Source organism: Rhinopithecus roxellana, chromosome 4 (genome assembly GCF_007565055.1).
Source record: "Rhinopithecus roxellana isolate Shanxi Qingling chromosome 4, ASM756505v1, whole genome shotgun sequence".
Taxonomy (NCBI): domain Eukaryota; kingdom Metazoa; phylum Chordata; class Mammalia; order Primates; family Cercopithecidae; genus Rhinopithecus; species Rhinopithecus roxellana.
In genome coordinates this window covers 119610182-119622792 of record NC_044552.1, presented here as the reverse complement: position 1 = coordinate 119622792, position 12611 = coordinate 119610182, and the positions used below count along the sequence as shown (strand labels likewise).

General features: G+C 40.5%; 1 protein-coding gene across 3 annotated transcripts in view; it reads right to left on the bottom strand.

The window, feature by feature from the left end:
* Positions 1-12611, bottom strand: part of MAP3K5 (mitogen-activated protein kinase kinase kinase 5) — a 252403-nt gene that overhangs the window by 77532 nt on the left and 162260 nt on the right. For all 3 annotated transcript variants that reach the window (XM_030928710.1, XM_010379481.2, XM_030928711.1), the window contains 2 exons: positions 11249-11344; positions 9055-9136 (listed from right to left, as the gene is read on the bottom strand). In XM_030928710.1, coding sequence (XP_030784570.1) covers positions 9055-9136; positions 11249-11344 — 178 coding nt within the window. The remainder of the gene's footprint in view (positions 1-9054; positions 9137-11248; positions 11345-12611) is intronic.

The following is a 12611-nucleotide window of genomic DNA, read 5'->3' as shown; positions in this document are numbered from 1 at the left end:
CCCAAATAGCTAGGACTCAGGTGTACACCACCAGGTCCAACTCTACAACAGGTATGCTTATATAGAAGCGTGAAGAATACATAAACCTCGATGAGGCTGCTAAAGTTTTCATTTCCCCTAGGAATCTAAGGCATCAGAAGACTATTTTTTTTAAAGATTATGTATTAGATATAGAAGCTGACTCCTGTTGAGCAAAATGGGGATAGTAAAAATGAAAAGGACTTGTAAAAAGAGCAGTGTGATTTAAGTAAAACCATCTCTGTGGGTAATTGCTGCTTTGTTTTTCTATCTCCCCTTTCTATTCTGACGAGATATAGATAGAAATTGAAATGGTAGTTTTGAAAGAAAGCTGAAAAGACACAAGAGACTGGTTCAGCCTAGAAGGATATAGAATTATCTATGTAATGGCCAGAAATAGTAGAAGAGAGCCTGGACCTCAAACCAAGAAAGGCAAGGTCTATTAATGACAAATACAGAAAAAAAAAAGTGGTGGGGGGGCGGGGAAAGGAGGGTTTTAAAAAATAAAAGGTAATATTACATTGCTTATATATTTTACATTCTATTTCTATGGTAATAGGTTAGCAAATCAGGTTGTTGCTAAGGGAAACAAGAATTTCATTCTGAGGCAATCATGAGAATTTTTCTAGAATCATCTTTTTATTGCTGTCTGCCCAGAACAATCTAAACCGGTAGTGGGAAGAGAATCAGTGTAGAAAGACAACATTGACAAGGCCAAACGACGACGTGGTGACTCACTGAGTCCTTGCACTCTCGAGGGAAACCACCACCTTAGAAAAAGCCATGCACTTTCGGCGGGGGCTTAACCACGTTAGGTGAGTAATCGCTTCGAAGACTCCAATGGCAGCTTTGTTAATGTTCAGTCTGTATGGCCTTCTTAATATGTAAATGCCAAAACATTAATAACTACTAATAACATTAATAGAATGCCAAAAACACTGCAGGTACAAATATCTAGTGTGATGGATCTCTCCTCCCTTAGATCTTTATTCATATCTCACCTTTATTTATTTATTTATTTAGAGTCTCACTCTGTCGCCCAGGCTGGAGTGCCTGGGTTCAAGCAATTCTCCTGCTTTAGCCTCCAGAGTAGCTGGGAGTACAGGCTCTTGCCACCATGTCCAGCTAATTTTTGTATTTCAGTAAATGATCCACCCACCTCGGCCTCCCAAAGTGCTGGGATTACAGATGTGAGCCACCACACCCGGCCTAAATCTTACCTTCTTAATAAGCCTCCCAGGCCTTCCTGTCTAAAATTACACGTCCCTGCTACTCTGTAACTTCCTAAACCCTTCCCTGGTTTATTATTCTCCTTAACCCCAATCACCATCTAACATACTATAGATGGTATTTTACTTATTTGTGTTTATTGTCCGTCTCTCATTAGAAAGTAAGCTCAGTCTACAGCCATACCACCCTGAATGCGTCCAATCTCTTCTGATCTCGGAAGCTAAGCAGAGTTGAACCCGATTAGGACTTAGATGAGAGCATGTAAGCTCAGTGAGAGCAGGAATTTTTCTCCATTTTGTTCTCTGCCGTCTCTCCAGCACATAGAATCATGCCTACCACTCAATAGCTGTCCAAAAACTATGTGAGTGCATTAGCGAGATCCACTGGGACCCACTGATGTGCAAGAAGATGATTTTAGGCTGAAAACATCAGAAAAACAGCAGCAGCAGAAAAAAACCTGATCTAAACTTCTTTTGCAGACATAAGCAATGCCTCCTAAAATATAACCTCCAGGAGGTTAATGACCAAAGAGGAGAGATGGACCACTTGCACCTAGAGGAGATGTTGCATAAACAAAACCTTATCAAAACTTTCTGTTCCTCACACTTGTTTCTCATTAGTTCCCCACCATACACTTTCTTAAAGTCCTAACCCTCTTTCTTACTAAGATGATATATAAACACTCAACTGTAGCTGTTTAGGGAGCCAATTCTTTGTGTAAGTCTCTTTCATTGACTTAGCATTGACTACATGAATAAACTTTGGCTAGGCACGGTGGGCCACGTCTGTAATCTCAGCACTTTGGGAGACTGAGGCAGGCAGAGTGCTTGATGCCAGCAATTCAAAACCAGCTTAGACAACATGGTGAAACCCTGTCTCTACAAAAAATACAAAAATTAATCAGGTGTGGTGGTGCACACCTGTAGTCCCAGCTACTCAGAAGGCTGAGGTGAGAGGATCACTTGAGCCCAAGAGATCGAGGCTGCAATGAGCCGAGATCGCACCACTGCACTCCAGCCTGGGGGACAGAGGGAGATTCTGTTTGAAAAGCAAAACAAAACAAAAGAATAAAGTTTGTCTGTTCTCCTGTTAACTTGTCTTTTGTCAGTTAATTTGCAGGCCCCTGACCATTGAACATAATAAGCTGGCAGAAGAAAAAGGTTTTTCCCTGTTCCCAACAGAATGAATGAATGAATAACAAATTGATACTCCTATCATACAACACTATAAGTGATGTATTTTCTCAGTCAGGGAAGTAACTGAGTATTCAGTTTCATATCTGTACAAAAATAGAAATAGGATGTTAAAAAAAAGTTTTCTACATGATGATTCCAAACTGACTGAAATAAATTCTAAACCATAATTACTAAGGTATATGAGTCCAATCATCAGAAAAGAAAACAGTAAGGTCTTTCATCACCCTGCAGATATTTGAGTCAAACGAAAATAATGTCACTTTTTTTCTTTTGTTTTAGATAGGGTCTGGCTCTGTCACCAAGGCTGGACTGCAGTGGCGCAATCCTAGCTCACTGCAGCCTTGACCTCTCGGGCTCAAGCAGAGAGGTCCATATGGATGGGAGGCCTTCTCCCATCCATATCTCTCTCCTCCCAGTTTGAGCTATTAGGTTGGTACAAAAGTAATTGTGGTTTTTGCCATTATTGCTACAACCTAATATTAAAACAACTCTGGTTTTGTCACTGCCCAGCTTCAAACCCTTCAGACTGAATCTCTTCTGCTTGGACACCTGGCACCATGCGAGCTCATGTGATTAAAAAGGGCATAAAGCCACCATCCTGCCATGGGACATTAACAGTCCAGTCCAGTGCTGGCTACCAGATTACAATGCATTGAGAAGAGCTAGGCCAGAGGAGTGGGCCAAAATGCTAGAGAACAGAGAAAAGTAAGATGGGGAGTTGAGAAATGATTCAAAAAGAAAAGGACACAGGACCTGGATCTGAAAAAATAAGGCTTTGGTCACTAAGTGGGACTGAGCAGAAAAGCTTGTGAGGTTGGGCATCTGCATGTCAAGCCCAGAGGTCGGAGAAGCATGGCCACCTGGAAAGTGGAAAGGAGGTTGGCACCACTGGACCACAGGGTGGAAAGCAAAGGGGAAGCTACAGCCAGAAGGGTGAGAATGTTGTATGGTGCAAATACCTCCTTCTACAAAAAGGAGCATCAGCTGGGCGTGGTGACTGTAATCCCAGCACTTTGGGAGGCCCAAGTGGACGGATCACTTGAGGTCAGGATTCAAAGCCAGCCTGGCCAACATGGTGAAACTCCATCTCTACTAAAAATACAAAAATTAGCTGGGCATTGTGGTGCATGCCTGTAGTCCTAGCTACTTAGGAGGCTGAGGCAGGAGAATTGCTTGAACCCAGGAGGCGGAGATTGCAGTGAGCGGAGATTGCACCACTGCTCTCCTGCCTGGGCAACAGAATGCGACTCTGTATCAAAAAACAAAAAGAAGCATCAAAGGTTTTTAATTTGGGGAGTCACAGGATTAAATCTGTATGAGAGATTTCTCTGATAACAGAGACAAATCATGAGACATGTTAAGCTATGATAGAGGGTGAAGACCTGAGATCAGGGGAGTGACCAAGAAGATGAAATGAAGGGGCTGCAGGAAAGAACAGGCATGAGGGATTAAGAGGGGATTGAGAGGGGTTTCTCAGGAAACTGGCTTGGGTTACTGGGTAGATGCCTCTACTCTTAATGAAGACGTGGAAGGCAGGAAGAAGAACAATGGAGACCAAGGCTGGTTAACTCTCATCAATTGTTTGATGATTTCAATATAAATGTATTATAATAATAACATATTAAATTACTTAAGATATGAGTTCATGATCCTTGAGTCAAAAAGCATAACTTTGAATCAAAAGAAACTGATTTTCTTTCTGTTAAAAGACAGAAAAGTCCATCTCTGAGAAGTGGTATTGCATTATGTTTGAAATAACCTTGTACAATTTATACCAATCTTGGATATTATTTTTAAAATTAGAGGTAGGAAATGACATTAAAGATCTTCTTGCTCTTGGCCTGGTGCGGTGGCTTACGCCTGTAATCCCACCACTTTGGGAGGCCAAGGCGGGTAGATCACCTGAGGTCAGAAGTTCAAGACCAGCCTGGCCAACATGGTAAAACCGTGTCTCTACTAAAAATACAAAAATTAGCTGGGCATGATGGTGGGCGTCTGTAATCCCAGCTACTCAGGAGGCTGCGCTGGAAGAACTGCTTGAACCCAGGTGGCGGAGGTTGCAGTGAGCCGAGATCATGCCACTGCACTCCAGCCTGGGTGAAGAGCGAGACTCTGTCTCAAAAAAAAAATAATCTTTTCAACTCTAACTTAAGGAATGAAGTAATCTTAGCCCAGCAGGAGTATGAACTTTGGGGTTATGAAACTGACTGCTGGCAAAGTCAGAACCAGGGCCCAAGGCTCCTGACCCCAGCCTGGAGTTCTTAGTAGATCCAGCTTGAATCAGAAGGAAGAAGGGGCTGGTGACCTGAAAGAAGCCGAATCCCTCCCACAGTTGTACTGCTTCAAATAAACTTTATTGTTCCAGTCAGAACGAAAAACAGTTCTTGCTTTGGGCTTCTAAGAAGTCTTTCAAATTCTAGGAATTAGTTTCACATTTGTAGTTTATAGAACCACATTAATAGTTACTGTTTGCTGACTGCTGACAACACCCTAAGTGAAGTTAAAAACATGAAGTAGCATTTCCTGACCTTTCCAACATTTTTATTTTGTTCTGGGCCAAGGTAGCCAAAGGCTTCAAGGATAATTGACACATGTATTGAAACAATTCTAATTCTACCTTCAACTGAGGTAAACATCCGAAAATAATTATTCTGCATACAAATCTTAACTATTGTGTTAAGACCATCTCTAAAGTAATTCTTCTTGTTTCCACTGTAAAGAACTGGAAGTGGAGGAATTATTTTTAGTTTGTTATTCATGGGCTGAAGTTTGAGTTCAGTTTGTGGTAATGAAATTAAAGAATTCATTTAAATCAAATATGCAGGATGCTGATAAAATGACTTTAATAAAGAATGTTGAAAGCATCTAAGAAATGTAACTAAATACATAATGGAGAGTTATAAGTTATGCAAAAATATATGTTAAGGCTTAATAATTCATATTGGAAAGGTGCCCTGGCTACGAAAGGACATTCAGGGAGAGGGACAACCATGATGGATCTCATCATCCTCCAGTCGAGAGCATCCCTGTAAACATGCATGCATTCATGTTTTGCTAACAGAACACCCACAAAAAACATCAGCAATATCACTAGCTGGCACAACGGCAAACTAAGCCAAGACTCTTGAAGCCAGTCTGCTTGAATTCTTCCTACAGGCTCTAAAGTCCATTGGGAATACTGTAGAAGCCATTCTGGGTCAGAAATTTTACATTAATCTAATGAAATGCAAAGGATAGAAATGTAAGAATGTTTTCTTTTTTTTTTTTTTGAGACCAAGTCTCACTCTGTAGCCCAGGCTGGAGTGCCATGGTGCGATCTCGGCTCACTGCAACCTCCACTTCCCAGGTTCAAGCGATTCTCTTGCCTTGGCCTCCTGAGTAGCTGGAACTACAGGTGCACGCCACCATGATCAGCTAAGTAGAGACAGGGTTTCACCATGTTGGCCAGGCTGGTCTCAAACTCCTGGCCTCAAGTGATCCACCGACCTTAGCCTCCTAATGTGCTGGGATTACAGGCATGAGCCACCACACCCGACTTCAGAATGTTTTCTTTTCTTTTTTATTGAGATGAAGTTTTACTCTTGTCACCCAGGCTGGAGTGCAGTGGCACAATCCTGGCTCACTGCAACCTCTGCCTCCCGGGTTCAAGTGATTCTCCTGCCTCAGCCTCCTGAGTAGCTGGGATTACAAGCACCTGCCACCATGCCCAGCTAATTTTTCATATTTTTAGTAGAGACGGGGTTTCGTCATGTTGGCCAGGCTGGTCTCCAACTCTTGACTTCGTGATCCAACCGCCTCAGCCTCCCAAAGTGCTGGGATTACAGGCATGACAGAATGTTTTCTAATGTTAAAATAGAATCTTTGCACTTGCTTGAAAAGGCTGTTAGGCGCACTTTGATGAATCAGAGCAATATGATACAAGCTGTGTTTTGTGAGGTCAGCAGACTGACTAAAACTCTCTGGATATTACTAGGAAGAAACCTTAGCATTTCCCTCCTTCTTCAGTTGGTGAGAGTGTTTCCCAGTGCTTGCACAGAATTGCCTAATTAGGGAGGGTCTCTCACAAAGCTCACCCATATACTACTGCATACAGAATAGGGGATCTGGGACTGGGTCCACCTGCTAGCTCTTTGAAAAGTCTTCACCCCTTTCTTCCTTTACATTATAGAAACCTGGGGCTTAGAAAAATCAGCTAGCTAAATTCGAAGGCAATTAAAGCTGTGTTAAGCTATGCATATGGTTTTTAGAATAGTTCCCAGAGTAGAGCCTGCGAACGGTTGATTCAATCGGTTATAAAGACCAACCTTGTGTAATACGGTTACCACAGCCTGGCTAGGCTACGCATATTTTGGGTAAGAAGCAGTTAATTCCTGAAAGGAGGGTATGAAACAAAGGATAACTATCTCTGGTTAAAAAAAGAAAAAAGAAAAGCCAGAAATTTGTAGCATTGCAGAAGACTTTATGAATTTTCCAGTCATCCCCTTCATAATTCTATATTATTGATAGAATTGTTTCATTTTCAATTTCTTTAAGTTTTACCTTGGCAAACTGCTGTGTATCAACTGATGCAAAATGTAACACAGAAACAGAGATAACAAGGTATAATCAAACGAGCCCTGAAGTAGGAGTCAAGAAAGCTAATTCCTAACAATCGCTTGAATAAGAAATAAAAAACTGTAAAATATAAAACATACAAAAATAAGAAGTATTATCTATTACTTCTATAGACAGCAAGCTAATGCATAGGAATTTTTTTTTTCCAAATTAGGTCTGTCATCTTTTAACAACTTTAATGAAAGGGCCTTAGGCTTAACTCCAAATATTAAAGCTATACAATTGCTAGATAATCATAGAACTTAACTACAGGCAGAGTTAACAACTGGCTATTATTATAGGCCAGGTGTGGTGCTTATCCCTATAATCCCAGCACTTTGGGAGGCCGAAGTGGGAGAACTGCTTGAGCCCAGGAGTTCAAGACCAACCTGGGCCACAAAGTGAACTCCCATCTCCACCAAAAAAAACAAAAAAAAACAACAACAAAAAGTTAGCTGGGTGTGGTGGCATGCCCTGGCTGAAGTGGGAGGATTGCTGAGCCCAGGAGGTCAAGAGGCTACAATGAGCCATGACTGTGCCACCGCACTCCAACTCCAGCCTGGGCAACAGAGCAAGAGCTGGTCTCAAAAAACAAACCATTGATTATATTAAAAGTTTTTCTCAACTGTTACCTTACTAATTCAGTGTTTTTATAAAAATTTTAGTTTATGAGATGACATTATCAATGTGATCTAATAAATAAGTATGCCAATTAGACTGGTGAGTGACAGTTTCTTCAATTTTACTTTAACATTAAAAATATAATTTTCAGTATGGCTTGGAGGTATGAACTGAGTATTTGTGTCCTCTCCAAATTCCTATGTTGAAATCATAACCCCAAGGTGCTGGTTATTAGGAGGTGAGGCCTTTGGGAGGTGATTAGGTCTTGAAGGCAGAGCAGAGTAACATTAGTGGCCTTGTAAGAGAGACCACAGAGAGCTAGTCAGCTTCTTCTATCATGTAAGGACACAGCAAGAGGGCACCTTCTAAGAAGAACAGGCCCTCACCAGACACTGAATCTACCAGCACCTTGATCTTGGACTTCCCAGCCTCCAGAACTATAAGAAAATAAATGTCTGCTGTTTATAAGCCATATTGTTTATGGTATTTTGTTATAGCAGCCCAGTGGACTAAGATACTTGGATTCAGAGTTCTCTCCCAAGTCAAACACTGGGAAGAGCTTGGAGAAAATGGTGGCCATGTGTCAAGCCTGGAGAAGTGTCATCCTTCAGACACTGAAGATGCTGAAGTCAGCATTCTTGACACACTCTAGCATTGGTCCTTGCAGTGGAGGAAGGCTCCTCTTCACACAGCAGACATGGCAGAGAAAATGGACACAAACTAAAAGTAGGTATCCAGCAGTGAGGTGCAGTGGCTCATGCCTGTAATTCTAGTGCTTTGGGAGGCTGAGGTGGGAGGACTGCTTGAGCCCAGGAATTCAAGACCAGTCTGGGCAACATAACGAGAGCAAGTCTCTACAAAAATAAAAACAAAAACCATATAAAAGTAGGTATCCATAGTGATCTGTGTCCATCAGACATTAGTAAAAGGATTCCAGTTGAAAGGAACAACATTTGAAGTAACTGTTATCCCCTCCTCTCTTAATTCCATTAATCTTCCATGGTTTCAGGTTCTCTGGGTAGCATATTAATGCCTGCCACAAGGGTGCTATCAACCAGAATCTTCACTGAATCTTCTTTGTCTGAATTGCACGTATCTCAGAGGAGAATAGAAAATGTGTAAGGACACCGTGGCCCATGCGTTGACGCTGTCATAGATAAAGCATAGTTACTTGCTATCAGATAAGTTAAATGCTAACACTTGGTGCTACGGAATAAAAATTCTCCAATGTTAACTTTTTAGCCCTTTTTTACCAAAGGGATTCCAGAAGTTGTTTTTAACATTAAAGGAAAGATAGTCTCCTACCCTTCATACACCCTGCCTCCTGCCTCAGTAAGGCTTCAAATAGTTTGTTTTAAAATGAACTCTAAATGTAGATGGACACCTAAGTCATTACCTCCAGCGAGTCACTTTCACAGTCTCCTTCCTCTGTGCTTCTCCCCTTCTCTTCGGTAATGGTGTTCACCATCTCAAAAAACCTACAATACAAGTTAGCACATTAGCATCCATAACACAAACAATAGTAAATATAAGCAAGTACATCTTAAAGTGACTTCAGAACCAAAACTAAGAGCTAAGAGAGTTTCTAGAACCAGGCAATAACACACTATCACGATCATGTGAAAAATACAATTTTTCAAAAAGAAAATACAGGTTGATAGAATTTTCTAGAAATTTCTAACCTAATGCCTCACTTCAAATACATTTTTCTTCAGGAACTCTTCTTGGAAAGTTTTTTTTTTTTTTTTTCTGGAGACCATTTCAGAGACAAGCAAAGTGATTACGGTGACAAACAGATTGGCATCCTGATCGCTGTGGCTAGTCCGTTCAGAGAGGAGGCTGATGGTTCACAGACATAAAGCCGGGAAGCACTGTGCACAAGGGCTGATGATCCCACAGGCAGGTCAAGCTATGCGATGCCAGCCCAAGGGAAGAGCAGGTTATGGTGTGACAAGAAAAGTTTCCCTAACACAACTCAGAATCTTTCTTACCCACCCATCCATCTATTCATTCAACAAATACTCACTGAGTGTCTACTAGGATAAAGAACTGTTCTGGTCATTGAGATCATGATGATGAACAAAGTCTGTCTTGGAACTTGGACCCCAATGATGGAGTTCTCATGTGGTGTCAACTTCCTCACTCTTCCTATCTCTATACACATTTCTTGAAGGTCCATGACAAGAAAAAAATTCCCAAGCATGATTGGAATAACAGTATGCACTCATGATGATTAAACAGCACAACGAGTGAGAGAGAAAAGCTAGTTCAACCAAGAGGAAGAATAAAGTGAAAGATCAAAAGAAAAAAAATCTGGTCTTACAGACACAATTTAAGAGCTGGGTTAAGGATTTGCATCAGCCACTCATGTAAACATTTTCAGTATGAACATCTCTAGGCAGAATATAACACTCAGCAGTGGGATGGGAGCACTAGTGTAATTTTCAGAAGCTTGCATTCTGAAGTCTCCTGTGCCTGGTTCAAACCCCAGATTTTTATGCTTATTGACTACATGATTTTAGGCTATACTCCCCAGGACTACTTTTTTTATTCTTTTCAATACAGATATTAATACTACCCATCTAATGGGGTTTCTTTGAAGACTGAAATATTCGTCCTGGGGCACACACTTCATAAATCTTAGCTGTAATTATCATAGAAGTAAGTCAACAGACTTGAGAGTTTAAGTGTAAGTGGAGAATTAGTCCATACAAGAGCTAGGAATTTTCTTATTTCCAAGTGTTTTTTTTCCCTTACCATATGTTTTATGATAATAAAGATAAAGCTTGAGCCAAGAATTGTGGATTCAACAAACACTTTTCTTTTTCACACCAAGATAAAAATGAACGACTGTATATTGTAGCTAGCGTATCAGTCATTTATAATGAAGTTAAATAGTAATTATTTAAATAAGAGCAATCCCCAGCAAAATTCTGAGTCCAAACTAACTTTCACCTATACTTTGGCTTCTAAATTATCACTCACTTCTCTAGTTTCCCACAGTCAATCATAGTGTTCTAAAGAAGTAAGAAGAATTTAATTATTAGCCCAAGAGAAACATACAATGGAGAAAAACACAAACATACAATGCAGTCCATGGATTTTTGGATGATCTCTTTTATTGGCATAGATCAGATCACCAGCTCTTAACCCAGGCTTCCCCCCACCAGAATGTCCAATATAATTAGTCTGAGGTGGGGGCCATGTATGTTTTTTCAAAGCTTACCAGGTGAATCTAACTAATATGAGCCAAGGTAAAGAGATACTATTGTATATAATACTGAGATGATTTATATCAGTAAGTGAGCACTTAAAGTATGCATTATAATATTTAACAATTAACCAATAAGTCTTGGTTAATGTTTCATCTGTGGGAAAATAAGTTATGACTAAGATAAAGTTTGACTTATTAAAGAAACCCCCCCAAAATCTGTTAAATTTATGACATAATTATAAAATATTAGCCCAAATAAAATATTTCTATAACCACATAGCCAAGAATTCTTCACAGGAGGTACATGTTCACTCATGAGTTGAAAATAATGATCAGGTAAGAAGAATCTTTTTCACACACAATGATTAATACATACTTTTTACAATGAAGTTCTGTACAGAAATAGATTTGGAAATCATCAGAATTGTGGAGCACATAAAGAAAGCAGCATCTTTCTTCAAATTTAGAAATACTGAAACAAACAAACAAAAAAGCATTATTCAGAGAACTACCAATTCTTCTATGGTCCTATGATGAAAAAGAAATAAGTTTTAAATTCAATCCCATTTATATCTACGTTGTTTATAACAAGCAGTTATAAATAGCACTTTACAAAGTGACATTTCCTGCACCACACTACTAAAATTATTTACTCTTCTGAGAGGTGTCCTCCTCCTCATGTCTGCAGAGAGGTCTGCTCTAGGGTGTTGTAAGCACACGTAAACTACACATCCTTTCAACAGAGCAGGGAAAGGCATCCTGCCTACTACAGTATTCTGTGTGCTGGGAGGAAAAGCATAAATATCAACTGGCTGGCCGACCTCAGTGATTCTGGTGCTACGCAATCTGTAGAACAATGAAATGTTTCCAAAGCTAGGCAGGCAATTTGTGGAGGCAGTAAAAGCACCTCATTCGTTAATAGAGATTTTAGAGGAGTGAAGCAATGCACAAGTGCGCTCGGTTAGGACTCAGTGAGTGGCTGACTTTATGGCAATATGAAACAGTTTTGAGTCAGCCCACTAGGCCATGCTGTTTTATGCCAGAGATTGGCAACCATTTTCTGTAACAGGCCAGATAGTAAAATACTTTAGGTTTTGCAGGCCAAACCATGTAATTCTGCTGCTGAAGCATGAAAGCTGCCTAAGAGGATGCATAAATGAATGAACATGGCTATGTTCCAATAAAACTTTATTTACAAGACAGGTGGGGGACCAGATGTAGTCCATGGGGCATAGTTTGTCAACCCTTATTTTATGCCTTTGTGCCTGCTGTTCCTTCCATTTGGAATGTATGTCGTCTTTTACTTTTAAAAGAAACTCTATTCACGATTTAAGGCCCAGCTTAGACCTTACCTTCTCTCCCTGCCCTACTTCTGCCCTAAACAGAAAGACTTCCTCTTACACCTGTGTTTCTGAGTTTACTTCTTTCATTGCTCTTCTCACACTGTATTGTCATGAGTTGTTAAATGTCTGTTCCTCTCCCTGCTGGGCTGTGACTTCTTCAAGAGAGGAGTTGATGTCTTAGTCATTTTTGTATCTTTGGCAGAACAGGACTCAACATTTGACACGCAGCTCGTGCTCAGTTAATGCCCACTAACTCGAGCTGTGCAAGTTCTGAGGTGACGCAAGGCAAGCTGCTGACCTAGTTGGATTTTCTTCCATAGTTTGTCATCTCTTCTTTATGGAGGAGGAGGCCAGGAAAAATGAGCTCTCTTTGAAGTCACAGACTACAACTCAAGT